This window comes from Electrophorus electricus, chromosome 6 (genome assembly GCF_013358815.1).
Source record: "Electrophorus electricus isolate fEleEle1 chromosome 6, fEleEle1.pri, whole genome shotgun sequence".
Lineage (NCBI taxonomy): Eukaryota > Metazoa > Chordata > Actinopteri > Gymnotiformes > Gymnotidae > Electrophorus > Electrophorus electricus.
In genome coordinates, this window is record NC_049540.1 from 10,865,555 (window position 1) to 10,892,349 (window position 26,795).

Genomic DNA, 26,795 nt, shown 5'->3' on the forward strand with positions numbered 1-26,795 from the left:
CGCTGATTAGGTTACGTCACTGGCTGAGAGACCACGACTATCGCCACTGTGGAACAGGACGCGGTCGCCCCTGTGGACACTGGTGCTTTGTTTAGCATATTTAGTTCGGCAAGCCTGAGAATGAAAAAAGTTAAAGATTTTTTTTCAGACTATCACGATGAAGATTTTCTGGCTCCTAAAAGCGGGTAAGACTCACGGGGGAAAATGTTTAGAAGTATAGGCCTATGGTCTATGGGTTATTCATTTTTACGGCTCCCAAATCCTAATTTCACCATAGGAGATCATTAATGTTTGAACGCTGCTTCAGAGCTCTTTGAAGTTTTTACAAGCACGCCTATTGGCGTTCCTAAAGGCCTAAAGGCAAATAACGCTTTACTTGTGCCTACTTGTGACCTGCATATCAGTGTGCTTTATTTACAAATATGTTTTAACGACGTGAGTAAATTCTCTGTATTGACAATTTAAATGGAGTTTTAGTAAATTTGGAAATAGTTGAACCCTGCGTTAAAAATATATAACATCGCCTATTTTAATTTGTCAGACGTGTAAAACCTTCCATTACATCCCGCAAGCCTGCATCTAATGTATTTTAAGTAGTTTCAATTCATCAGTAAAAGTATGACGATTAAATTCAGTCTTGTTTTCAGACCCTATAAAGCGCAACTCATTTTGTAAACTTTGCTCACATAGGATACCATTTAAAAATCTTTGCTATAAAATATTTAAAATATTTGTTAATAACTTATCCATTTTAAGCTACACTAATGAGCAACACTATTATCTTGTCTCTGAGGTAAGTTATGTCACCATTCATATTAAGAAGAACAGCAACTGAGAGTTCAACTCAAAAATATGAAAGCTCAGGTTAGACCGAATGGGAAGTGCTCTGGTTGCGACCACCAGAAAATAAAAGCAGGCAGAACATGCTTGCAATGTCAGATAAAACAGATGCCAGAGGCAAGAGTTGTGTCAGGCTAATTTCTCCCCTATGCTAGTTATTTGTGGGCATGGAGCTTGGGGCTGGTTCACAGCCTGGCTCTCCACACACCAGCGTCCACATCATTACAGCCCACACAGAACAAGACCAGGAAAGAGTGCTGCTCAGAAGGAGGTGAGATACTCGGGGCCAATTTATTCCCTTTCTTCCCGAGGCTCCCTGGGCCGTCAGGCAGTGTCTGAATTCCCAGGGTCATGACGGCCGTGTGGGACGTGGACTGTCAGTGCCAGGAGTCACAGGGGTCAGTATGACCGATCTGAGTGTGCAGAGATCCTGCTGCTATTGGATATATCGATCAGTAGCACACAGTGAAGGCTGCATTGATTTAAATGTTTTTGGGGTGAAAAGAACAAACAAACAACACTAGGTCTAGAGCATACCAAAGCAAGCTTCAGAATATCCTCAGGTGTTCAGGCTGGTGTGATATGAAGTGATTTGGTTGATGAACGATCTGGTTGAAGCATGGGTAATCAATAGGGACTGGTGTTCCCTCTGCTCTTAATGTAATTTGTCTGATTTTGGCTCGTCACTGGCTCTTTTAGCTGTAAAAGATTTGCTGATTGAGATTTGCTTGTGTATTGTTGCAGACGATACAGGCTAATCCCATTCTTATACACAGCATCAATTGAGTGACAGTAATTTATTCTTCATCTTAAGACTAAGAATATTCTAATTAGAATTTTTGTGCTTTTAATGAATATTATTGCCAATTTTCTATTAACACAGAAAAAGTGACTATGCATCAGGATGGCCCAGAACTTGAGCTGAATTTGAACCTCAGACTCTGAGCACAAATGGCATAGAGATCTGCCTTGAGAGAGTGCTGTTTGCCTGGTGTGGAGACGCACTGAAAGCAAGACATCTAGGTGATAATGCGGTTCATAACGGTGACCTCACCCTCCAAGTCTTTAGCATGTGATGAGTCACGTGCCCGTGCCTTGTGTTGCTGTGTGTGTCTTTATCTTTCTGACCTTCTTTTATAGACTGTAATTCAGATGAGAAGGTCACAATAAATTGTGTGTGTGTGTGTGTGTGTGTGTATGTATGTATGTATGTTGGGTGATCACAGGGCAAAGCTGGCTTTTCTCTTTGACCTGGACCGAGCTGAGAGTCAGGGCAACGACTCCTTCCAGTTCATCGCTCCCAGACAGCCCAAGCGAACCTCTGCACATTTCGGTACACACCACGTCACTTGCCCAGTAACACTGCGGTTTGCATGAGTAGTGGATGAATGCGTGCACTGATTGGTCCACTGTGGTTTGCTTTAGGCCCGCCTCCTCAGAAGCAGGCCCCTCCCCCCACAGCTCAAGCAGTCCTATTGGCTACTGCAGCCCATGCCTTCTGCTTGTGAGTATATATATGATAAGGCAAGTTGGAGGGGTGGCTGGCAGTGACAGTTATCCTTTATGATTTGAAATATGTTGCTTTTTGTATAATGGATCTCTAACTAAGTGCACTTTCAGTGAAAATGGACAATATTTAAAGCAAGGCAAGTTGGGGGTAGCCATCTTGGGAAACCATGTGACCAAACAGGTGAGAGAATAATGGTGCACAGAATAATCGAGCAAGATAAAATCACATGCAATTTTGTAGAGTATGTTTGCAAAAGTGCTGGACTGATTTCGTGGTGTCTGTCCTTGCAGTACAAGGTCTTGTTGTATGGCAGTCAACAAAAGCAAATCACAACATCACGAATCCATCAAGGATTTGTCCTCACAGTAAGCTCTTCTCTTCTCTCCTCTCTCTACAGTAAATCCAGTGCTGTTTAAATTGGCGTTCATTGTCTTCTACAGGTTCAGCCTGATAATTACATGTCCTTCTATGATGATCAGTGCCAGAACTGGTCCCTGAAGTTTGACTCTCAGAAAGCTGGAATAGACTTCTGTAAGGAGGTAACCCTGAGCCCATCGCTGGTTATGTTCAAATCATCTGGTGTTCAAAGCTGGCTTCATGTGAAGTTGGAGTCATGTGGATTTCTGCACAGATCTCAAAGCCCCAGACAGGACTTGCTTCTTTCTGGTGGCCTTCTCATGTTGTCCTAGGCGTGATGTTTTTTTTCCACACATTTCTCATTGTGAATTTGCAGCGTAAGCAGTGGTTATATATCGCTCGCTTGCTCAATCTCTTGCACCCCCCCCCCCCGCCCCCCAGGTGTGTGTGGCACGGTGGAACAGTCAGGACGGTGCAGACACACCAGTGACCCAAGACCTGCTCCTTGGAGAAGGGCGGGCTGTGGACATGGACGACGCTGTGAAGATTTCCTTCTCTGGCTGGCTGCTTCAGAGCCATGCTATTGGACAGGTATCATCACTCTCTCTGCCAAGTTTCAGGTGCTGGATTTCATTTGTGCACATCTTTGTTTGTTACTTTGTAATCAACAAGTAAGAGCATACAAGGAAGAATTTGACAATGAATCCAAAATAGGAAAGTGTATTCAATAAAATGTATCCAGTAATTCTCACTTTCTGCATTGCCATATTACCATTTTGCATTCCTTCTTGTGATGTTGCTCTCTTGGCAGAATTGGCACAAGGGGTCATGACCTACGTATCTAAACGACACCCTGCACTTTGAGATTAATCTTGTAATTGAATGTCTGCTGGGTGCCTGACACCCTTGGGGGCTTATTCTAGCACAAGAACAGAAAAAGTGACTATGCATCAGGATTGCCCAGAACTTGAGCTGAATTTGAACCTCAGACTCTGAGCACAAATGGCATAGAGATCTGCCTTGAGAGAGTGCTGTTTGCCTGGTGTGGAGACGCACTGAAAGCAAGACATCTAGGTGATGATGTGGTTCATTAGAACTGTCTGTTTCTTTCAGATGTTCGATTCCAGCGTGGGCAGAGAGAAGCTACAGCGTGTTCGGCTCGGCACTGGCAAAGCCCCGAGGGTGAGGCATCTGTTTGGGAGTGCACACTCTTCATTTTCGTACATTTGCCTCTGTTGAACATGTTAGACTTGCTCAGTTCTTCTAAACTCTCAGATAACTTTCCCTCTTTGTTCTTCTGTGTCTGTCTTAACTTTCTCTTTTTCTTCTCTCTCTGTGCTTTGTAGGGCTTAGAGCAGGGCATGCTGGGAATGCAGAAAGGAGGGCGGCGCCTCTTGATTCTCCCTGCCAGCATGGCTTATGAGTCACAGGGCATTCCAAACGGCTTGCCACCCACCAGCACTGTGGTGTTCGAGGTGGAAATTTGCTGGGTAGGCTTGAACCCACGTGCTCTGCATTGCATTTCAGCACAGAGACATCTCCCTTCCTCTCAGTTCAGCTGGGAGCACATCAACTGTTCCACCGCACTTACTTTATCACTGAGAGCTTTTTGTCTCACTACCGACCAATTTAGGTTAAATTGTCCAAAGATGGAGGCTGCCCTGCTGTAGGATCTGCAGACTCTGCTAATGCCTCCCGAGTCCCTGATGCGGGCAGCTTGAGGGTGGAGGAGACGGAGCAGCCTGTTCTTCGTGTCCCTCCTGAGCAAGGGTTTGTCCAAGACAAGTCGCATAATTGGACAGTACTGCTTTGAAGTGTCTTTGAATGGACTGACTGTTGAAGTGCTTTATCTTGAGTGCAGCAGTGTTTGTAGACTTGTTTGGGAGGCTATTTAAACTCAAGCGTCTGGATCATTAATGTGAGTGTATGTCGGCTAATGATTTGTTTTAATATTTAGAAGTCAAGCATCGCAGGCTAAATCTGGACCTGTGAATGTGCTTCCAAAGGTGGGAGATGAAGCATTTTACTGTAGTTGATTTGTCTATTGGCATTGAATCATTAACAAAATCCTATTTTGCATTTAGTCATCTAGAGCTGCACATTCATCACATCGTTGGGTTTAGAACTGCAATGTTTTGGTTTTTTGTTTGTTTTTTCCCCCCCCCTCTTTCTTTGGTTGTAAACAATAGCATCCAGATGCAGGCAGAGCCAAGCTGATCTCACGCATGGCTAAGATGGGCCAGTCCATGTTGCCCTTTCTCATAGGGGCCATTCCCAGCAACTCGGAGCCAGAGGTGAGGAGCCACAGGTGGAGAACTGGCAAAACGAGAGGTTGCGTTCATTTTCCTTAATGTCCGGCGATATCTTAATTCCCAAACGTCTGCTGAAGTCTTAAATGTTGTCTTAACATTGTTACGTGTGCCATAGTGGTGAAAAGGAGCCTGAAATTCAAATGACATGGACATTGTCACTTCCCTTTTCTGTGCAGGCTGGTGCTGTGTCTGGATGGGGTTGTGATGCACCCAGCCTGGCGCCCTCCCCTTCCTCCTCACCACAGCCTGTCCAGATGGCTTCCTCTGCTCCACCAAGTGCTGGTGAGAGTGCCTCTAATCTGAGAGTGCCGTCACATCTTTAAATCCTACCGTACAGTATTGCCCCGAGGGAGCGTCTTCCCCTTTCATGTCCTCTCGCACTTTCCTCCTCGGGCTGCTGTTGTCTGCAGTTTGTCTGTTAGCAGTCCAGAACTGATTTTCTGTTTGGTTTTTTTTGTTTTTTTTTTGCATTGTCCCTGTTACAAGATGTGCAACAAAGCTGATTTGAACTGAATTGACATGAATTATTCACTGCTGCTCGCCTGTTCCAAACCTTTCTGACCTTTCAGTTTTTTATAGTCACATCTGTTTTGTGCTTCGTTTTTAGCTCCTTTAAAACCAGTTTCTCTCCCGCACCCGGAGACGCCTACCACAGTCAATCCGCCACAGGTGCTTGTCAGCTCCGATAACGCTTTCCAGGTGTGTATCAGCTCCAATCATGCTTAGGCAGTTTATCATTCATGATGCTCGGTTTGTCTGTGTTGAAAATTGTAATATCTTGATGAGTATTGTCTCCGGGATCATAAAGTTCTATATAAAGATAAATATTTGCTCTGCCATTACCAGTCTTATCCTATAGCACCACTACAGCCCTTACAACCAGTCTGTCCACCCCAGCACATGCTATGCTACAGTGAGTAAGACCAGCTTTGAGCCATTTTCGTATACTGTTGTGCTTCGTTTTACTTAGATTTCAGTTCCTCTGCCTCTAATTTGATAATGGGAATATTTGAATATTTTTTGCTTGCTTTTATGGCTTCATAATGGCAATTTATATTTTTAAGCTGCTGACGTGAGCTCTTTCTTGCTGACCGAGGCTCGACGACAGGAAGCTGAAATCCGATTATCAGTTGCAAGAGTGGCAGACAAAGTTGACCAGATGGCCACGAAGGTACAACGTGAATGCAGACGACGCTTGGCTTTGGTTCAGTTCCTTTTTCCTACAAAGGGGTATTCATTGTGTAATGATATTGGAATACATTATAGATCAGTATATCTAATAAAATGAACTGAACAAAAATGGCATCGACCTGAACCGCTAAATACGCTCTGGTGTTCCTCTTCAGGTGGACGAGCTACAGAAGCGAGGAGATTTCGGCTTGTCCAGCATATCACTGGAAGCAGCCATAATCCTGCAAAATGTACAGAGAATCATTGAGGTGAGGTTTGCCTTAATGAACACTCAACAAGGTTTCTGGAATTGAGTCTTCTTTAAAGCTCTATTTTTAATGCTCTGTCTGGGTTTGTTGACTGCAGGAGAATGCCTGTTTGAAGAAGGAGGTTCTAGAGAAGGCTTCTAAAGTGGAAGAACAGAAACGTAATGTAGAGGAGCTCAATGAACAGAACCAGAGGCATGTTCTATAAATCCTTCTCTATGTATAGTCATCAAAAACCATTTTCTCTCTCTCTCTCGAAGATCTCAAAATTCTCTTGATATATTAATCATAATATATATAATTTATCAACAGAGAATTTTGAGATCTTCAGATGGAAAGTTTTGGAAAGTTCATTCTGGAGTCATGAAACCTAGCCATGAGTCACATTCATCCCGTGTTGGGTGTCAGCATCTGTTCTTTGCTTATATGGTGTGTGTGTGTGTGTGTGTGTGTGTCAGGTATATGGAACAGAGCAACTTGCTGCTGGAACAGAAGAACGATACACTGCAGTACAGAAGTCAGCAAAGTCATGACGGGCTACTGAGAGCTGAAGAGGAAAAGGTGTGTGAGGTCCCGCTCCTGGAACACTAGGGCTGGCTGTCAGCTTGCCTGTTCCATTAACGTCACATTAGCATTCACAACCACAGAAATAATGATGTGTACATGGGGAACCTGATCTGAATGCATTTACCCCAAAGGTAATCCCTTCTGGCTGGCAGTATGTTACAGTAGACACAGTATGCCCTCTTCCAGGTGCGTTTGGCTGAAGAGCTGGCCGCCTCCTCCTCTCGCGTGTGCGAACTGCAGCAGGAGGTAGGGTGTCTCCAGCAGAGGGCAACAGAGCTGCAGGCCAAACTTGGTGCCGCCCTGCAGGATGGTCAGAGTCGCTGCGCTCTAATCCACACCCTGGAGGCTCAGGTGGAAGGTAGAGGAAGATAGACAGCTGCTCCTGATCTGGGAGCGTCTGCCTCACGCTTATTAATGCCCTGCACTAGATTTAAGTCTGAGGCTTTATTCCGGGGGGCGGAATTAATGTCCTCATAATATGTAATGTATAAATATAAAGTGAAAAAACTTAATATTGGTCTTTTTATTTTATTTTTCAGAACTAGTGCTTCTTTGGAACAAGGCATGTCTTATGGGACTAAACGTGAAACTTCTGCAGTAAAAGTGTGTTTGTGTGTGTGTATGTGTGTGTGTGTGTGTGTGTGTGTGTGTGTAGAACTAAAGAATGAGGGAGAACATTGTCGACAGCAGTGGAGATCTGAAAAACGGAAATACAGAAAGATGGAGCTAATGGTAAATGGCATGGAGGAAGAGATGCAAGACCTAAGGGCAGAGAAAGACCACCTTGACCAGGTGTCCACATGAAGATATCCACAAATGCCAAATCACGTGCCCTTCTCATTACAAGGCCTATCTTGGTGACAAGCTCATTTATGTGCCATTCCAGATCCTGTCAGACAAGAAGAGGAAGTGGCAGTTGGCACGGGAGCGCTTGCTGTTGGAACAGGAGGAGAAGCGACAGAACTGTGTGCAGGAGAACCAGTGTCTCCTCAAGCAGCTGAAGAGGGCCAGAGCACTGAACACTGAAACACACCCCACACAACAGGTGGATTGCACAGGAAAAGTGTTATGGCACCACCATTTGCGTGCTAATATCTTCCCCTTGTCTGACTCGTTAGCTTCCTAGAGTGAGTGAGACACAAGCCAGGACCACGAAGTGCTTTGCATCTAGAAAACTAAAAAACCTCACATGCTCACATTCATTGTGCCATAGATTACGGTGTATATCCAGTCTGAAGTTGTATAGTTTATGCAGTTTATTGTGAACTTGCCATCTAATGTAGCCAAATAATTGGCATGAATGTAATTCAACTGTGCCGAATTGCACTACTTTGAAAGAGATTAATAATAATAATAATAATAATAATGTAATCAGAAAATTCCTGATAAGTCATTCATATTCATGATATTTTTCTGATATTTGGAGCTGTGCTCATACACTAATCATTAGTTTTGCACGTGGGCTGGTGCTCAGATTGAGCTGGAGTGGTGGCGGAAGTGGGAGGCAGCACTGGGGCAGCAGGGGGCCGAGCTGCAGGGGGCAATCGTTCACCTGCAGGAACAGGTACGGCACTGGGAGCCCTAGGCGAAGCGTCCGGAGGGACAGTCTGGGTTTGGCTGTCGGATGTTTTTATCCACGGATGTATCTGTCGGTTGCGTTTTCTCACTCCTAATGGCAGTCATTGTTTCCACACGCTGCAGCGAGTAGCGTTATGGCAGGAAGCACAGAGCGAGCAGCAGCAGCACGAGGTGCATGTGGCTGTTCAGGTAACGGGAGAGCTGTCTCGTCATTTCTAGGATATGCTGATGTCTGTTTCATGTAATGAGTTGAATGGAGGTTTGTATTTTTCAGTGTGTGATGTGTTGGTTAACAGGTGAAACGGGTGATGAACATACTGTTCCACTCTCTGAAGTTGAAGTTTGATCTGCAGGAGTCCTATACTGGAGACTTTGTCCTAAGGACCCTCCTCTACATGATCAAGGTAGTGTGCAATCAATTTATGAAAGTGGTACACATGTAATAGCCATTTTCAACTAATAGTAAAATGGAGCACAACACTAGGGTTCCAACAACTTCTAGAAAGACTACACTGCATATTACAGCTTTATGTTTACAAAATTATCTGAGCAAATATGGAAATTGTAACAATAAATAAGACTGTGCATCTGTAAATTGGTCAGAGTATATGGATATTGAGTTTTCTTTGCTGTCCAAATGATCTGCAAACATTGAGCCTGGTTCTCTGTAATGAACTGATTAATCATATACTCACTGATACAGTAACAATAAGATGGCATCAATAGCATGAATGACTGAGTACTTTTTTCCCCCTCTCTAGCATGTGACTATGGGATTCCTCAAAGAGCCTGAGGAGAGCGAGTCCGAGACGGAGGAGGAGGAGGAGGAGTTTGTCTCTGCAGAGGAGATGCAGAATGAAGGAAAGGTGGAGAAAAGAGTGGAAAGTGGAATCAGAACTGAGAAAGGGAACGACATTCAGGCAAGGCTGGACAAGGCCTTTGACGTGACTGCTGAAGAAATGTTCAGTCTAGAAACTTCACAACTGACTGCTGATTCATCAGTACTAGATGAGCAGTCAATATGTTCAAAGAACAAAGGGCTTGGAGATTAATGTGACCAATCATGACATGAGGTGCAAAATGGTAGCCAGTCACTGCATGGCTGCACTCATCCTTGCCCTCTTACAGAGGCAATAGATGGCTATTCCATGCAAGCAAAATGAGAATTTGCGGATGAACCCTGTTCATCTTAAGACCAACATCTACCAGAGATGCTGTCCCTAATGAGTGAGTGACCTTCACACTTGTGGACTTGTTTTTTGCACATCATTTTGTGGAGTGATTTTAGACTAACCCAAAGAATTTCTATGATATAATAATACCATGATTTCAAACAATATGCTATGCTATGATTGCTTTGACTACATGCTTTTATGAATATTCAAGTCAAAGAAATGTTATAGCTGCTCTCAGTAAAATATGATAAGGAATGTATGAAAATGTGATTTACAAAGAAATATAAGTAAATGATGAATAAAGTCATTTTAAGAATCGGGGTGCCAAATGACATTTCAACTAAAAGGAAAAAAATGATACAATTCAGTTTTGTGCCAGGCAAATTTATTTAACATTCTCCTAACACACTAATGGATCAGGTATTGAGATGCCAAACCCCACACATAATTACAGCAACATAAAACCTATGGTAGTTCTCCAGGGGAGGAGATTTACAAAAATCATAATCCATATGGCAATACAGTGTCTAATGCTGGAAAGCATGAGACAAAAGGAAAGTGCTTCGCGTTTAAGGTTCACAAATACATCACATTAGATCAGGAGAATCTTATAATAGGCAATTTATAATCAAAGCATTACTGGTTGCTAAATTCCTACAGCAGACACCAGAGGAAGGAGACCATGCTTTAATATCATTAGCAAATGGTAATGACTTTGTTAGTCATCCTTTTACTAAGTTTGAATGTTTTTAGAACATGCTCCATCATTTGAAAATTAGGATTGTAATTAGACTGCTCAAGGGAAGCTTTCTTCATTTAGATATATAGCTTTGTAACCTTAACATTCACAGTGAAAGTTGCTCAGATACAAAGTGCAAAACACTGAATTTGTAGCTAGAAAGCACTACAACACATACACACACACAATTGATATAGGTCAACATTACAAGATTTGTGTACTAAGTGCATGAAGAATATGTATTAAGATGTGCAAATGCATTACTATTTTTGATGATCTAAACCATTCCAATCATTCATATATATATATATATATATATATATATATATATATATATATAAAATATAAATTTCTTTACATTTTTTATTTTTTATTTTTTCCCCCTGTGGAAGCAAGATTGTCCAAAGAATGCTTAGTTATAAGAGCACTTTACTAGGAGGAAGTTTGTAAGAACAGAACTGCTTTAGGACTTGAGAGTATGTGTGTAGCACCTGAAATACAGTAGCTAGTGACAGTATCAACACCCTTTTTGAAACTTTCATGGTACATCATGCCTTCGCATAGACTTGAAATTGCCGGAGTTTTCTATAGGATGACCGACATTAATCTATTTTGCCTAAACCTAAAGAACTACGTTTGGGACAAACACAACACAGTATATTACTACAATATCATCTTCACACAAACTAAAGTCCTTCTAGAGAACCAGAAAAAAATGACAAAGTGGGACCTCGCCAAAGACAACCAAGTAACAGGTGCAGTTCATCAAGAATTTGACTGGTTTTTAAGCGGGAAAAGGTTAAACACTTTAAATTTCGATATGGAGAATCGGTACAAAGGGTTCCCATGAGATGTATGTATGCATGTATGAGGTTTTCCTGTTGGTGAGGATAATTAATAATCATGACAACAAATATTGACACGTTTATTAATTTTAGATGCACAACACTTGTCTGCAGACTACTAAAAATATAGCATTGGTGGGGCAAGTTTTCAAAGTGAGTACAAAGTTGTTTTTTTCAAATAACGCCTAGTGATTGGTTTATGTATGCCTCACAATGTACAGAGTACATGAAAGTATATACTTTAAAAAAATTATAATGCCAAACCCTAAACATGATCTCTGGTGTGAAGGTCTTAATTAGACAGGAACAAATTAATTCACCAATACACTGCCTTTAATGATAACTGAAATCATTTAGATTGCATTACTGAGTCCAGTCTTAATCAGGTTTTCAGCAACCTTTTCTGGAATCTATATGTTCCAAACAGAACCTCCATAACCCTTGACAAGCACAGAAGGCATAAAACCCAAGCATGACATAAGGAAAGTAACTTATGTAGCCTTTTTCAGGACCATGTGGACAAATGCCATGTTGTAACAGTCATGAATTTTGATAGAACAGACATGAGACACAAAAAAGGCACAGTTGCTAAGGCAGTACAATGACAACAGTGTAACCAGCACAAAAGAGCAGTTCTGTTTGTCCCTTAAAGTTTTGTCATTCTGATTAAGTTCAGGACAGCAAGGATCTCCATTTATCCCTACCAAGTGAAAATATAGGTAAAGGTTAAGCAGGGCTGATGCCTAGTAGCATCTTTCTCCTCTTAGAATTGCTCCCATAAAAAGAGACACTACAGGACAGAGCAGCCAAATGCACTTCAGGACACCTCGAGTGAAACAACCATGCAGAAGGTGAACCTGGACGAGCCGTGTAGTGGCTTCCAACCAGCCCAAGCACACGTGCAGTCAGAGGCAGCCCAGGGGGGCAGGAAGGGTGGGGAGGGTCATCAGGTTCAGCCATGGTACAGGCGGACGCGCTGGGAGATATCAGCGCGGCACAACGGGCATGAGTGTAGGGCTTCGCTGCAGACTTGGCAACAGCACACGTGGCCACATGGCAGAAAGACGACCTGGGACTAGACAAGAGGCCGAGAACAGTGTGGGTAACCAGCGTCCTTGACTTAATCCCACAGAGAAAGACATCATTATTTAAAAATGAACTGGTAATGCATTATTCCAAGTTTCCCTTAACTAAGATGGTTAAGTAATGCTGTATATAATGCTCGTCAGAGGAATCTTAAAGCACTATCTGTTAATCTCTGTGATTAATAAAAAAATTAAAAAGATGTTCATTGAAGGGTAGACATTGGGCCTTACCTCCAACTCCATGCATACCACGCACTCAGAGGTGCTGGATCCGTTCATTGGGCTGGGTGCTGTGGGGGTCAGGGGGGTATTGGGGGTGAGTGGGGGTGTCAGTTGGGGGGCGCTGGGGAAGGACGGACCAGCTTCTTGTGCCTCGAGCATTTTCGGAGAACCTGAGGGGTGTGATGTTTGAACACAGAGTGAGATCGAGGATAATGGGGAGAGCTGAACTTGTAAATCTTGAGAAAATGAAAAATGCTGCATTACCAGTCTGCTCTCTGGCCCAGCGGAGGAGAGACTTCTGCACTCCCACTTCGTTGATTCCCAGCTGATTAGTAGTAAGGAGAAATTAAAAAGGATTGACCACATTTTTAAGACTGTTAATGACAGCAATGACACAATGATATGATTGTGATATAACCTAAAATCTACATTTACACAAGATTTTTTGCACCAAAGGTAGATAGTCAGTAGTTCCCACTCTCAACCTGCTTAATTAACATCAGGAAGGTCAAGGAGGACAGACCTTGCTTAGGTCTTTAGTGGTCATGTGACACAGACTCTCTGCTGTGATTCGATGATGTGCTATGAGAGGCAGGTAGTGCTGGGCAGAAAGCTTAGACAACAAGCTGACTAGTTCCTTATCCACGCCAGCCTCCTGAGAAACAAGAAACATTTTAAGCATAACATCTTAGCTGATGGTAAGCTGCAGTGGCTATACATGAGTTCAGGTGTTGCTGTCGTCATGGGCTGCACAGGGGCTGACCTGCATTCGCAGAGACAGAGGCTTGGCATCCAACAGCCTCTGGTACTGGATCATCCAGTAATTCTGCTGGGTGGAGTCACTCTTCAGCTCCAACTCCAGCTAAAAGAACAATCCACCTTTTCAGCTTTCAGGAAAAGCTGAGAATGTATTTGCACTGTTCTACAACACTGAGAAATGCTAAATCAGAATTCTAAACACTAACAAAGAATTTTAAGGTTAATGTCAAAAGTGATTGGGACACTCATTCAGAGAGGATTTATAGAATGCATACAGGCTCCAGATAAAGGCAATATGGTATCTCTTTGCACTGACTACTATTTCTCTAAGATCAGCCACCTCATTGGAGCCATGCACAGTGTTCTCCTGGAAATACATTTTTGTGATGAAGCACTGAATTGTTCTGATCTGAGATCAGTTTTCTCCTTGTGTTTTATGAAGGCTGGTCCTGGGCCAGCTATGGCCTTACCAAGATCTCCTTAAGTTCCATCTCTCTCTGGTCCTTTTGCTTCAACAACTGCTGGAGCATGTCTGTAAGAGCTGTCCTCTGCTCTGCCAATGCTTCCTAATACATGCGTGTGCAAACACAGTGAGAGACACTGAGGTCAATAAGAATATGTCTCCAACTCTGATGATGATGGTAAGTATGGTGCAAGGCAGACTGGGTTGGAGCAATGTCAGAAGCCAAATAGTGATCTCAAATTTGAAATTAAACAAATCAATAGGTTGGATGGATGCAAAAACACACAGGGAAATCGCCGGGGAGATATCTAGTGCACCCAGAATTTCCTTAATATTAAAGACAGCCAAGAGCTAAAACCTTGATTCAGCTACACCAAGGAACCAGATCTCTTACCGAACACAACCACTAAACTACATACAAAACTCACAGTACCACAGTGTCTACTTGCTGACATACCTGCAAGTTCTCTGCATCCAGACTTCTCCTCTTAACCTCCAGCTTAGTCAGCTGCAATAACTCTGCCTCAATTAGCTTAATCTAGAAACATGGAGACACAGCGAGGGTGAACAGGCCCAATGGAGCCAGAGGACAGAACAAATGAGAAAACATTGTTATGGTCAGTGTTATGGTATGCGGAGGGCACTGATTGAGAAAGATGATCAAAGCAGGAGGAGAAAAGGAGGAAATAAAAATATACTTTTGCAATGGTTTTGCTGGAGATGATCTCTGACCACTTGGTTTCTGAAGACCTTGTTTTCATAAAGCTTAAACCTGTATCTCAGTGGTCAGAAATAGGCCTGATTTTTTTACAGTACAGCTGTGACTATTCTGTCTCTCAGTGAGGCTCTGTCTCTCCTAAAAGCTGGTGCTACAATGACCTTAATGACCTTAAAGACTATTTGCTAAAGGCTCCTCTAATGGCCGTTGGTGTCCCGGCTGCAGCTTGGCTACCTGATTGCGGATGTAACCATGGACGCTGTCCTTCTGGAGCTGCAGGGCCTCGAACGCTGCCTTCTGCATCTCCTCCTGCACAGCAAAGCCAAGAACGCATCAGGGTTTTTCCCCCTCAGCAAATATGAAGGTAAAACTGCTTTCTGCATCGGCAAAAGGAATATCTAATCATGGAGCATGTACTATAAGTAAAGGGCTTCACTGGACGATCTCTACCTCCTGAAGGATCTGGCTGATGGCTTTGCTTTTGTCCAGCTGCTGTAGGGTTAACACCTGCTCAAACTTTTTGTCTAAGGTCTCCTTACTAGAGAGGAACATAGACAGAAATCCGATATTGGCTGTCCGAAAGGGGGAGGGATGCTGGTGGTTAAAAGATGTGACAGTTCCATTTGCTTGTACCTCTTGCAGGCTTCAGAAACCATATTCTGTCTCCTTGTGTCACTGGCCTCCTGTAGCAGCCTTATTGAGTAGCTCTCAGATAACATGGTCTGCATGGCAACTATGGACATGGTGAGAGTTATATCTCATGTGCTGACATAAAAACATCAGAAGGTGAGTGGGTGAAGGTCCATCATCCAGCTGTAGAATATGTCTTAGAATATTAGAATATTAGAGTTCAGACAGATTTAAACCAGATATTTGCAGACACACACTACTGTCACTTTGTGAATCAGAGAAAAATGCTTCCTTCATGCTAACTTTAGTCTGAGATCATTTTTTAAAAGAATAACTTTCCAACTGTAGGGCTAAACTACATGTCCCATGCCCACCTGCTACGTCCCTCTTTCTTAAAGAGCTGGATTCTTCCTGTGTGATGGCAGTGAGGTGCTCCATACGGATCCTAGAGACAGACAGAAAATCATAATTATAACCATTCCCTTTCTCAGACAAAACCGAATGATGGGCTGTTCTAGAATGAGCGCTGTCCTTCGCATTGCTGGAATCCATCTCGACAGACGCTACTTGGCATCTAAATTCATAATAGGATCTAAATGTAGACCTCAGACATTTGATCTTTTAGATCAGGGACCAGAGAAAACAGCTTAATGCATTTTGTGTGTGCAAAGGGCCTTTAACCTATCTACAGAGAAACCACTTCAAGTGTATAAATCATTTAGCTAAAGTACATATGTTCCAGTAGCAGGACGGGTAGGGTGTAGCCTGCACTTACCGGTCCTCCTCCAATGCCTGCAGGATCTCTGCGCTCTTTGCTTGGCTGTAAGGACAAGAACACATGTGTTCTTAGGACAAAACCAAGTGAACATGTTAATTCTCAGACCAACAGAAAGTAATTTATAATTGTATGATTCAATGTTGTCTCATTATACCCCCACCCCCCTTTCCTAAACCAGGTTCCCCCACCGTTTGTTGTCCAGGAGCAGGTTACTGATGCGGGCGGCGATGCTGGCCTCGGCCTTCTGCACCCTCTGTAGCAGTTTCTGTCTCTCGGCCTCCTGGACCCTCTGCTGCTCACATACTCCCTTCTCGACGCGCTCCTGCTCCTAAAACACAGGCGCACACAGCTGCTGACATGCACATGTTTAAAAAAACACAGAACTCATGCTCAACAGTCACTGTCAAGCTTAAATTTCACATTTTATGAAAATACACCTGTAATTTTTTTCCTTTCTCCTGGTCTAGTCACTGCCAATTGCTAGCTTGGTTTCCCTTCTATTGCATTAAAGCTACAAGCCTGCAATGATAAAGTGCTTCCTCTGAGACACGTGAAGCCAGCCATGCAACACACTTGGTGGAGGGTATCAACTGATTCTATACATGTGCCCTTATAGGTGCCTGCCATCATGCAGATCAACACAGAGAAAGGGAAACAAAGCCATCTTTTCCGTCTAGAGGGCAAGGTCAATTATATTCTTTTGAGTTCCTGGCCATGGATGACTGTAGCGCCATTACAGTTGTGCCATTCCGCAGTCCCTGTACTTTCTTACGTGTACTACACTCGAGATGTTCTCAAGAGAGTGTTCTTGTTTGCATGTGGGTGCACAAGATTAATTTGTTTTAATATACTGTGTTTTAATTTAATACATAAGCATGTGTTTTAATAAACTGCTAATTTTATGTTGGGTGCTGTTTCCTCTGCGGTCACTGTGGCTACCAGTTTGACGGACAGCAACATGCCCTCTTTGCGGGAGTTGTTGAGGAGGAGGAGCTGTGCTTGTTCCCTCTGCTTCTCCTCCAGCACCTTCTCAAAGTTCAGCTTCTCCAACTGCTTCTGCTCCTGGTGGAGTCAGAGGGAGAGGGACAGGTGTGAAGAGTCACAACACCCAATAGATGAATTGACCAAGATTCACACATCATACCTTCCTCTTCTCATAGTCCATGAATTTGCTCTGCAAAGTGAGAGACAAATAAGCAAGCAAAGTTAGGTCATCTACAAGGCACATCTAAGGCTTAGTCCCACACTAACAAAGACCCCTTTGGTTTTGCATATGGAAATGCAAGTGCTTGAGTGGAGCACAATTTTACTATTGTTAAGATCCCTATTAAGAGCACATTAATCTAAACATATGCATATATAATCTTTTTGTAAGAAATAACTTGGTTTGATACACAGAACAGTTTCACTAGATCCCTCACCTGCCAGGCTACATGCTCCCCATCCAAACAGTCCATGCTCTGCGCTCCGTCATCATTCTCCAGCACAGGCAGAAGATACTGGGAGGGGGGACAGTACTCCAGGCCCAGCTCTGGAAATCAGTCCTCATATCAGATTTTCTGACATTACACTTTTGCAATTTTTAATGAAATAAAAGGGTTAGAATAACAATGTGGAAGCTATTATTTATAACTTGAATGGGGTGGGGGCGGGGTTTGGTGTGATGGGTAGTGTAAAGGTATCTTTACCTGAGCACAAGTAGCGCTGGACTTCTTCTGTGCCTGCTGTACAGACTGAGGCAGGTGGATAGTTCATAACACTTGCATCCAGAGTCAGGCTCTACACACACACACACACACACACACACACACACACACACACACACACACACACACACACACACACACACACACACACACACACACACACACACACACACACACACACACACACACACACACACACAAGGTCCTTGAGTGGTACATTTTGCCTGTCTCTTAATCAAGGCGACCTTGCATCTACAGAAATATTACTCGGCACACACATCAGGATGCTTGATACAGCCTGTGGACCGCAGCTGTCCCCGTGTTTAGACGAGCCTTAGTCTCACCTCTAGTGTGCGGACGCTGGCCAGCTCTTTGGGCAATTTTCGGATGCTGTTCTCACTCAGGTCCAGGGTACGCAGGCTGCTCATGCAACCCACTGACAAGGGAAGCTCACTGAGGCAGTTCCCTTCACAAAGTAGAAATTTACCCATTTAGTTTTGTCATGTGGGTAAACATACGTAGATGTTGTTTGTGTAAAGCCTAAGTGGTAGATGTTAAAAAGTTCCAAGCCAGTTGATTTGGGCACATTCTTAAGATTTCCATTAACAGTATCAGCAAAATGTAAGGCAATGGTATCTTCAGAAGTTCTGGTGGACTTCAGACATTCAACCTGATCCTAACAGCCAAACCTTTCACATTAAGAGTCTGCAAATTCCGAAGATCCCCTACAGTCTCTGGTAGAGCTTTGATCTGGTTATTTTCTGCGTTCAGCACCTAGAGTATGACATCACCAACCAATACAGCTGTAAGAACACTAAATAATACTGACAAACGCCAACCACAAAATTTATAAACATACTTTAAACGGTGTTTAAGAGCACCATGCTACCTGCAGGGAGGTCAGCTGCCCAATATCATCTGGGAGTGAGGTGAGCTTGTTTTCATGCAGGTCCAACACCTTAGGAATGGCCAAAGAGGCATGTTTGCAATAATAATAATTGTAAAATTATTTTAAAAAAAGATTTTAAAATGGTAAAAGATCCTTTAATGTTTATCTTGTCTCATTTTTGCACCTTTATAGTCGTTAGAGCGGTGATGGTGCAACCTTTGGGCACCAGTGACCTCAGCTCATTTCCACAGAGAATGAACACCTGCATTAAAGATGGGAAATGTTGTGAAAACTATGGTTTGTTTTTTGTTATGGTTTGTATGGTTGTTTTCTTCATTTAGGGTGAACTAAGGCAGCCTGGCAAAGCAGAACCTCACTTTTTTCTGAAGCACCTTGCAGATGGAGAAGGCACTGGAGGGAACCTATGGAAAAAATATACATTATCTCTACATATGTATAAAAGCTATTTCAGTACAAAAAAAATGGTTGCGTGAAAAGCACATATTGTAGATAATCAGAACAAAGCTCAGTTTGGAAGCTTGGATTTTCAAATGCAGCATAAATTAATTTTGCTGAGCACGGCTATCTGTTTAATGATGAGCAATAAGATACACAAAATGCATAAGAAGTGGAGAAAACAGAGGCACTGAATCACAGTGCTAAACTGTTACTCTCTGCTAGTCACTCACCTCAGAAAGCTCACAGCTTGAAATGTCCAAAATATCATCTGCCCCAGCCTCTTTAGACTGTCAGAACATAGATTCACATTCAATATATCTACAAGATGAATGACAACCAACATTTGATAGGATCTTGCTGAGGTGTTGAAATGCAAATATTCAGGAGCTCACACACTCACCAGACACAACTGATATTCCAAGCGTTTCTTGGAATTCTCACTGGGCTTCTTCTTCTTGGTGAACAGAGGCATTCTGAAGCCACACTCTTCGAGTCCAGACAGAGTTTTACTCTCAGGTTTCCTGTTCTATATGAAGCCTTTTTCTTTGATTGCTGCAGAATTCCATTAAAATATATAATGAGAATGTTATAAGATGAGAGCGAAACACTTCCTACACATATCTCACTCCGTCCGAGTTTAGAACACTACACGTCAGTACGTCTTCGCTATGTAACATTCAGGCTCAGAGCGGTGACATTCTGATATTAAACAAGTATCTAACTAGATAGTTATGATAAATAATTACTTGCTAAAATAACTAGTAATCTCTACTACAGTATGTGATTAAACGGGAGTGTGGCAACGCACGACCGCAATCAATAACAGTTCACCTAGCTAAGGCTAGCTAACCCCAGCTAGCATTTTCATTTAGCAGAGATTGTTGACAAACACAAACGCGTCACTTACTCTATAGCTACATAATAAAAAATATAAACATAGTATAATTTGACCTGTTCGCTGTTAGAAATGTTGCGTTATAGCTAGCTAGCTAAAAATCTAGGTCTGGGCAAGTAGCTAATTTAATGTCAAGCTAGGACAGCCAGACCCGCTTAGTTTAACATTCTCCTCGCAAGTAACCAGTAAACGGGAACAGTCATCTAGTGTTAGCTGGTGATAGCTTGCCAAATTAATGCTAGCTGAATAGCATATAAGGAATTATTTGTAAAAAAAAAATTAAAAGACAAAATTTATATACGGTAAGTTACCTTCAGATATTATCTTTTCAGATTGTCAATTTAATACTTTGGTTAGCTGGCTAGCTATTACTGTCAAGAAAGCTTTTCCTGACAGTGCAGCAATATTTTTATCTGACATTTGATACTTTCGTAAAGAAACAGTCTCGCGATATTTGGAGGCCTTATAAGCCTCAACCCCAGCATAGGGAGCCCTTTCCTGTTTCGCTTAGGTGGTGAAGGTGCAACATTGATCGGTCGTCCCGAATCCGGGTTCATCCGACACCCTCACCAATTTAACCTGAACTGAGCTCAACGGCAACACCATGCCTCCTAAATTCGATCCCAACGAGATTAAGATTGGTATGTTTAAATATGGTAACGTTTAAATTTACCGTATGTCGGAGCTTGGGCTTGTGAGCAGGCGTATTTGTGGATCTCACGTGCACTAGTGCAGCTAACGTGAAGAATTGTGCTGTCTGTTCAGGAATCCGATATAGTATCTCAATCCTTAGTTTACTCTAACCCTGTTGCTGGATTAGTTGTTTTTGGATTGTCCGGTACGGTTCGTGTGCTAGTAGCCAGGGGGCTGCAACTGGCTAATAGCTAGTTAGCTACTAGCCATCTTGGGCCCTCTGTTTTCAAGCTTCTTATTGTAACTTGTTAGCTGGGGACGTTTGTATGACAGCGGTGGATTTTAGTGTTTATGGAGACCACGTAAGATTTTACTGGCGGTGAAACCCCGCAGTCGGATAGTTTAGCTAAAGCTAGGTGTTGGAGGCGTCGGGCGCTGAGCACGTGGTTGGCGGATGAATGTCTAGCTTTTGTATCTGAGCAGCACATGGATGCGGTTCAGACGGAAGCTTGCATCAAGATCACCGTCTGCAAATGCTAATCTAGACACGTAATCTGAGTATAAAACGTACTTCGTAACGTCACCGTCATGGCAGTGAATAAGGTTTAGTCACCCATTAGCTGCATATCGGACCCTTTTGACTCGCAATAGTGAAGGCTCTATAAGCTTAATACATTTGATTGGTTCTGCATGCTGGGGGTTTTGGGTTTTAATCACCATATGAACCGTTAGCTGTCTAAGATGGCATCGCACAGGAATAAGACCACAGCTAGACCAAGGTATGATTTAAATTAATAGTTCTGAACAAGGTCACTTGGATGTGTAATTTTGGGACTGTTTATGCATTACCAAATGCTACAATACAGGTCTTAATGCAGTGCTGTTTCCAAGACAGCTGGGCATGAGGCTACCAATGTTGGAGATGGCCATGTTCTGGCTACTAGTTTTTTCATTTGTTTGTTTACAGAGTATATACACCACATTTAATTCTGTTGGCTACAGCAGACACTTGTACTATAATCTTAATGAGGGATGATGGCATTTAATTCAGTCCTTGATGTTTTAACCAGCTTCCTGCCACTATGCTAGTCTGAGTGACTAATCCAGTGGAGGCTAAAAACAACCCATCTTTTAGGAAGCAGGGCTGCCGCTTCTATTGGGCATCTGTGCCAAAAAGCCTGGAACATATTGCAAAAGTGGGACCTTGGTTTCCCCACTCTCCCTGCCTGCTTTTTTACTTGCTGTTTTACTCGTTCTGTTTCAGTGTACATGAGGTGCACAGGAGGTGAAGTCGGTGCCACTTCCTCTCTGGCCCCTAAAATCGGACCTCTTGGTCTGGTAAGTTCAGTGATCATTGATATCCAACATGGGTTTCTCTCCCCCTCAGCCTCCTGCCACTATGCTAGTCTGAGTGTGACTGGGTATAATCCAGTGGAGGCTGAGAATAATCCAGCTCTAGGAAGCAGGGCTGCCCAGTCTGATGGGCAACTCTGTGCCAAAAGGCCTGGAATAAATGCCTGCTTGAGAATGTAGGCTAGTTTCATATGCTCAAGTGTGGGAGAGCATGTGTACAAGCCTAGCATGCATAAACTGTAAAGTATTCATTTGCTTTTGAATTCATCAGTGTATGGAAAATGGCCATAAACACTACCTTTTGTTCCTTAGTCTCCCAAGAAAGTGGGTGATGACATTGCCAAGGCCACCGGGGACTGGAAGGGCCTGAGAATTACAGTCAAGCTGACCATCCAAAACAGACAGGCAGCAGTAAGACCATTTCTTCATGGCCAGCAGAGTTGTGCATGGAAACTTAAATATGGCACCACAGCCAAGCATTTTTGCTTCTACAAATTTCTCACTCCTTCTCCAGATTGAGGTGGTACCCTCTGCTTCAGCTCTCATCATCAAAGCCCTAAAGGAGCCTCCTCGTGACAGGAAGAAAGTCAAGAACAGTGAGTGTCATGTACCTGCAGCGCTCTTCAGTAGTGGCCCAGCCATGTACCTCTAGCCTGTAGCAGCCTCCCGCCACTATGCTAGTCTGTGAGTGACTGGGTGTAAACCAGTGGAGGCTGAGAGTAATCCAGCTCTAGGAAGCAGGGCTGCCCAGTCTGATGGGCAACTCTGTGCCGAAAGACCTGGAATAAATGGTTGTTTTTTTGTTTTTTTTAATTACTGGCTTGCCATCCTTTCATGTAATTATTCCAGCGTCTTAACTACATTCATCTTCCCACAGTCAAGCACTCGGGCAGTGTTCCGTTTGATGAAATTGTCAACATCGCCCGCATCATGAGGCCACGCTCCATTGCCAGGGAGCTCTCTGGTATGTATGGGTTGAATTTTGCATAATGGAGGGGGGTAGTCACAATGGTCTCAGTGGCTCTAAGAAGGCTGGGATTCTGCTGTTGGCACACCACCTCAGGAACCATTAAGGAGATCCTGGGCACAGCTCAGTCTGTGGGATGCACCATAGATGGCCGCCTGCCCCATGACGTCATTGACGACATCAACAGCGGCAAAGTGGAATGCCCATCCGTAAGTACAGGATAAATCTGGTTGTCAAGCTTTTCTTATGTCCTTTTGGTGCCTAATGTTTTGTCTACTGTTCTTTTGCAGGAGTAAAGTGACTGAAGACAATAAAATTGCTTTAAGACTCCCTTGGTTAATGTTTTTTGTTCAGTGTTGGATCTGTTCTGTAGTGCTGATCTGTTTCTCATGGAGTTATCAAAAGGGTTGTTGCTTGTAATTTTACTTTGTGTACTCAGGTCACTTAACTATTTAACTGTGCAGTTTCTGGCACTATTCTGATTACTATACAGATTAATACTATAATAGTTTAAGTGGTTTACAGTGGTGACTTCCCCTCATTTAAATGGAGGTACATTTAGAACTAAGATGCATAAGTGTTTGAAACATGGAGTAAAAACTTAATTGCTTTTAACAACATTCATGGATAGTGGTATAAAACCAGCACAAGCTTCACTTACCCTTTAAACTTAAATGGAGCTCTTGCACTAATGTTAACACTGCTGGTTTATATTCTTCAGCTCAGTCAGTCTTCCAAAGTCTTAGGTCACCTTTGAAGATGTAGAAAGCAGGTTTGGTGCAGATACTTTGTTTACACAAAAACCTTTAATATGAAATACAGCCAGAGGGGGGCTGATTCAATTCTACAAAAGTACAAATTGATTGGAAGTTACAAATGCACTTTAGGTCAGACTCCAAACCAAAAAGATCACTCATGCATGACCTACAGTTACAGAGGAACATTTCTCTTTAAAGTTGCTCAAAACAGTCCTGCCTTGGTTTTAATATGTGCATTTTTCACATTCCCTGAAACTTTTGATGCTTTTCAGGAAGTACTGCCAGTCTCACTCCCCAGCCATCTTTCATGAGTATGAAGCCCCATAAAATTCCTGACTGGAGTACAAACAATGAACTTTGAACATAAATTATACAAAAAAGGAAAAAAAAAAAACCCCTCACAGTTCTAGTTGCATTGAGTCAGTCACAAGACTGTTGCTGAAATATAAAACTTAAATTTCTATGCTTAGGGAATGTGCAGATGGCACCAGACCTACTATAGTGAATATACTCAGTGTACAACTTGACCAGACAAGTTTAAAAAAGTCCAGTTTAAAAAAAAAAACCTGCATCTATAACACACTTCCTCTATTAGAAAGATTTTTAAAAAGGTAGACAAGAACAGCAAGATGTTAGACAAGGGCCATTTTACAGTTCAAAGCATTACCATCATTTAAGTCCTTGCTACCTTTTAACTGAGGTTTAGATGTAATGGCCCTATTTTTATTCAAAACAAGTGCTGGTTGCTTGCTTCCATTCCTCTCCCTTATTCTTCCTAGGAGTGGACATGTATCAGAGTACCGTGCTCTTTGTGAACCAGGACGGCTTCGAAACAGCGCCAATCTGCCACCACACCATCCCCCACCTCAGTTCTCCACATCCTCCTCCTCTCCTTCATTCTCTGCATCCGGCTCGTCTTCCATGTGCTCTTCTTCATCATCCTCTTCCTCACGGCTTTTGTCATTCTCCTCTGTGCCATTCTTCTTCTCTTTGTCCTTCCTTTTTTGCTCTGATGCCTCTTTTTTGCCTTTCTGCCCTTTCTTGTAGGCTGATGAGTGAAGGAGAGAAGCAGTTTACATGATTTAACTCTGAGAACAGTGGAAAAACTAAGCAGGAATAGGTACTATGTGAATTATAATGCTGCAACTGCATATTTTATTCTGAGCCGGACTCAGTGTGACTAGAAAGATGTTAAATGAAAATCAATTGTTAAAAAAGCTTGAACTGGATGTAGCAGCTACAAAGAATAGGACCTCTTACAAGAAGGTTTGGCTGACATTGCAATAACTGTTTCCAGGTTTACAAGAGAGTGCTCTCTATGCCACAGTCATCTGTCAAAAGGTCAAAACAGCCCATCATTTCTCAGTTCCAAGAATGGTGGCCCCAGTCCCTGATGTTTGGACATTACCTTGCTCCGGTACACCTGAACTAGTGCATGCGCAGGTTAAGAAGTCTTTCCTGAGCTTGAGAGCCTCAGTGGTGACAGCAGAGACATCAAACACTGCAGTGCCTGGGACCGCCATGACTGAAGCTAAAAATGCTGGTCTAAGTGGTCAAAATTAGCACAGCAGCTATGTATATTGGCTCGTTCTGCTTTACAGGAAAGCTGGGCTCCTCCTAATGGCAGCCAAAATAATTCAGACAAGTCATGTTGGTTACCCTCAAGAGCTTCACGCAGGGGTGGTAAGAAACGCTCAAACTCCATCTCTTCCATAGCCGCCATCACATCTCCGGCATTGAGAGTCTTTCTCTTGGCTTTCATGGCAAAGCTGTTGGCACTGGTGAACAAATAGGCATTAGTCACACACTGATGAGAGTGAGTGGCATTGTATTTGAGCACTGCTTTAATAAAATAGGCTTCAGCTCAGCTAATAACTATTATCTATATACTTACCATGATGTTGCGTATAGAACAAATACACTGGCTGCTTGAGATATTGCCCTTCTTGCCTCTTTGGATACATTTACCCCTTCCGGCAGCTAAAACAACAAACAGAAAGTATACTTAGCTAACATTATTGAATTAGACTACAAGTCGCAGAGAGAAAAATGTCATGTTTCAGAATCACAACAAGACTATTCAATACCTTAGGTTAAAAACTGGGCAATTGCTGTTAGGAAGCGCAAAGCTATTGCAATCGAGTTAATTAGCTAAGTCCAAAACAGCGACACTGCAACTTGTTTACATTGCCGCGGTAGCTGCGTGTTTTCGTACAACTTTTGTTTTAACAACTTGGATTCAACGTCATTTTATTTTAGGCTCCATTTCATTATTTCTTTCCTTTTCGTATGCAGCTCGACGGTGTAAGGGCACGCCACAGGGCTGGACGCAGCAAAAATTACTTTGAGCCACCAATGCAGCGGGCTAACCGTTTAATTTCTTGGCGTTCTATACTGCTAAAAGGATTAGCTGATCTAACAAAAACTCAATACTTTGTATCCACTACCTACAAAAACAAGTCATCGTTGATACTTACAGCCTCTTTAATAATGCGTGTGATGACAGCATTCGGAAGGTTAAGGTCCTCTGGTCTCTCGGCCATACTAAACAGTAGTTAGCGCGCTAGATAGCTAAATTAACGAGGGATCTGGCGTTAGCTATATAGCCTAAGGTTAACGCTAGCTAGCGTGTTCAGCTTCACAGAACTCGCCAATGTGATGTTTACAGCTGAATAATGATCGGATCCGCCAAATTGATCAAAAGTAAAGTTCCGTTTGAATGTGGAAAAATACAGCGCAGCGAGAGCTAGCTAGTTAACTGAATGTAATGTGTTAATAATCGATAGATTGACTTTCTAGAACAAGAAAGGAATGTAAACCGATAGCTAATAGATCCTATGACTGCACACCTACAGAATTTATAATCAAACGCAATTTTCTAAACAAACTGGAATACACCCCTAATGTTAGTCCGAAAAAACAATTAGCTATATAGCTAGTTAGCCATACTAGTTTGAAGCCCGCTGGTAGATCCAAAACCATGAGTTTACCCTTTGACCCTTTCAGTCTCATCCCAAGACGTCACAGAAGCCAACCAATAGGCAGCAGGTGTTTTTCATAACCAGGTTTATATTTTTGATGAATGCCTATGCATTAAATGTTGTTTCTCTGGAAACCTGTA

General features: G+C 42.8%; 4 protein-coding genes and 2 non-coding genes across 9 annotated transcripts; 4 read left to right on the plus strand and 2 right to left on the minus strand.

Moving 5' to 3' along the window:
* The first annotated feature begins 40 nt into the window (after positions 1-40).
* Positions 41-10,091, plus strand: fkbp15a (FKBP prolyl isomerase 15a). Of its 2 annotated transcripts, XM_026998518.2 has the most exons (26): positions 41-185; positions 2,067-2,173; positions 2,266-2,344; positions 2,461-2,530; positions 2,641-2,715; positions 2,791-2,889; positions 3,149-3,298; positions 3,821-3,889; positions 4,054-4,197; positions 4,341-4,477; positions 4,665-4,713; positions 4,897-5,001; positions 5,196-5,301; positions 5,627-5,718; positions 5,866-5,932; positions 6,084-6,190; positions 6,366-6,458; positions 6,556-6,650; positions 6,914-7,016; positions 7,209-7,380; positions 7,678-7,814; positions 7,909-8,067; positions 8,497-8,586; positions 8,724-8,789; positions 8,897-9,004; positions 9,362-10,091. In XM_026998518.2, exons 1-26 carry the CDS (start codon positions 121-123, stop codon positions 9,650-9,652), a joined length of 2,835 nt encoding a protein of 944 aa, XP_026854319.2. In that variant the 5' UTR covers positions 41-120; the 3' UTR covers positions 9,653-10,091. The 2 variants fall into 2 exon arrangements, with proteins under 2 accessions (XP_026854319.2, XP_026854321.2); XM_026998520.2 differs by lacking the exon at positions 8,497-8,586.
* Positions 10,092-10,880: 789 nt separating this feature from the next.
* Positions 10,881-20,380, minus strand: lrsam1 (leucine rich repeat and sterile alpha motif containing 1). Of its 3 annotated transcripts, none has more exons than XM_026998522.2 (25): positions 20,275-20,380; positions 19,469-19,620; positions 19,299-19,355; positions 18,987-19,031; positions 18,794-18,871; positions 18,610-18,678; positions 18,410-18,494; positions 18,065-18,186; positions 17,703-17,793; positions 17,436-17,545; positions 17,159-17,188; positions 16,954-17,076; positions 16,203-16,342; positions 16,012-16,056; positions 15,611-15,681; positions 15,240-15,339; positions 15,057-15,144; positions 14,841-14,915; positions 14,346-14,426; positions 13,896-13,991; positions 13,430-13,528; positions 13,190-13,321; positions 12,931-12,991; positions 12,676-12,836; positions 10,881-12,434 (listed from the first exon to the last, which is right to left on the minus strand). In XM_026998522.2, exons 2-25 carry the CDS (start codon positions 19,538-19,540, stop codon positions 12,312-12,314), a joined length of 2,154 nt encoding a protein of 717 aa, XP_026854323.2. In that variant the 5' UTR covers positions 19,541-19,620; positions 20,275-20,380; the 3' UTR covers positions 10,881-12,311. The 3 variants fall into 3 exon arrangements, with proteins under 3 accessions (XP_026854323.2, XP_026854324.2, XP_026854325.2); XM_026998523.2 differs by lacking the exon at positions 20,275-20,380 and adding an exon at positions 20,020-20,253; XM_026998524.2 differs by lacking the exon at positions 20,275-20,380 and adding an exon at positions 19,976-20,253.
* A 65-nt stretch (positions 20,381-20,445) lies between these two features.
* rpl12 (ribosomal protein L12) lies at positions 20,446-23,246 on the plus strand. The gene is made up of 7 exons (XM_026998584.2): positions 20,446-20,604; positions 21,861-21,934; positions 22,262-22,360; positions 22,464-22,545; positions 22,827-22,913; positions 23,013-23,125; positions 23,207-23,246. Exons 1-7 carry the CDS (start codon positions 20,568-20,570, stop codon positions 23,210-23,212), a joined length of 498 nt encoding a protein of 165 aa, XP_026854385.1. The 5' UTR covers positions 20,446-20,567; the 3' UTR covers positions 23,213-23,246.
* LOC113570285 lies at positions 21,987-22,111 on the plus strand. Its single transcript, XR_003409887.1, has one exon. It is a non-coding gene; the product is annotated as a small nucleolar RNA SNORA65 (small nucleolar RNA).
* LOC113570281 lies at positions 22,615-22,739 on the plus strand. Its single transcript, XR_003409883.2, has one exon. It is a non-coding gene; the product is annotated as a small nucleolar RNA SNORA65 (small nucleolar RNA).
* Positions 23,247-23,703: 457 nt separating the features above from the next.
* Positions 23,704-26,665, minus strand: pole3 (polymerase (DNA directed), epsilon 3 (p17 subunit)). Its single transcript, XM_026998428.2, has 4 exons — positions 26,152-26,665; positions 25,569-25,654; positions 25,334-25,452; positions 23,704-24,722 (listed from the first exon to the last, which is right to left on the minus strand). Exons 1-4 carry the CDS (start codon positions 26,215-26,217, stop codon positions 24,541-24,543), a joined length of 453 nt encoding a protein of 150 aa, XP_026854229.2. The 5' UTR covers positions 26,218-26,665; the 3' UTR covers positions 23,704-24,540.
* Between the last annotated feature and the right edge of the window lie 130 nt (positions 26,666-26,795).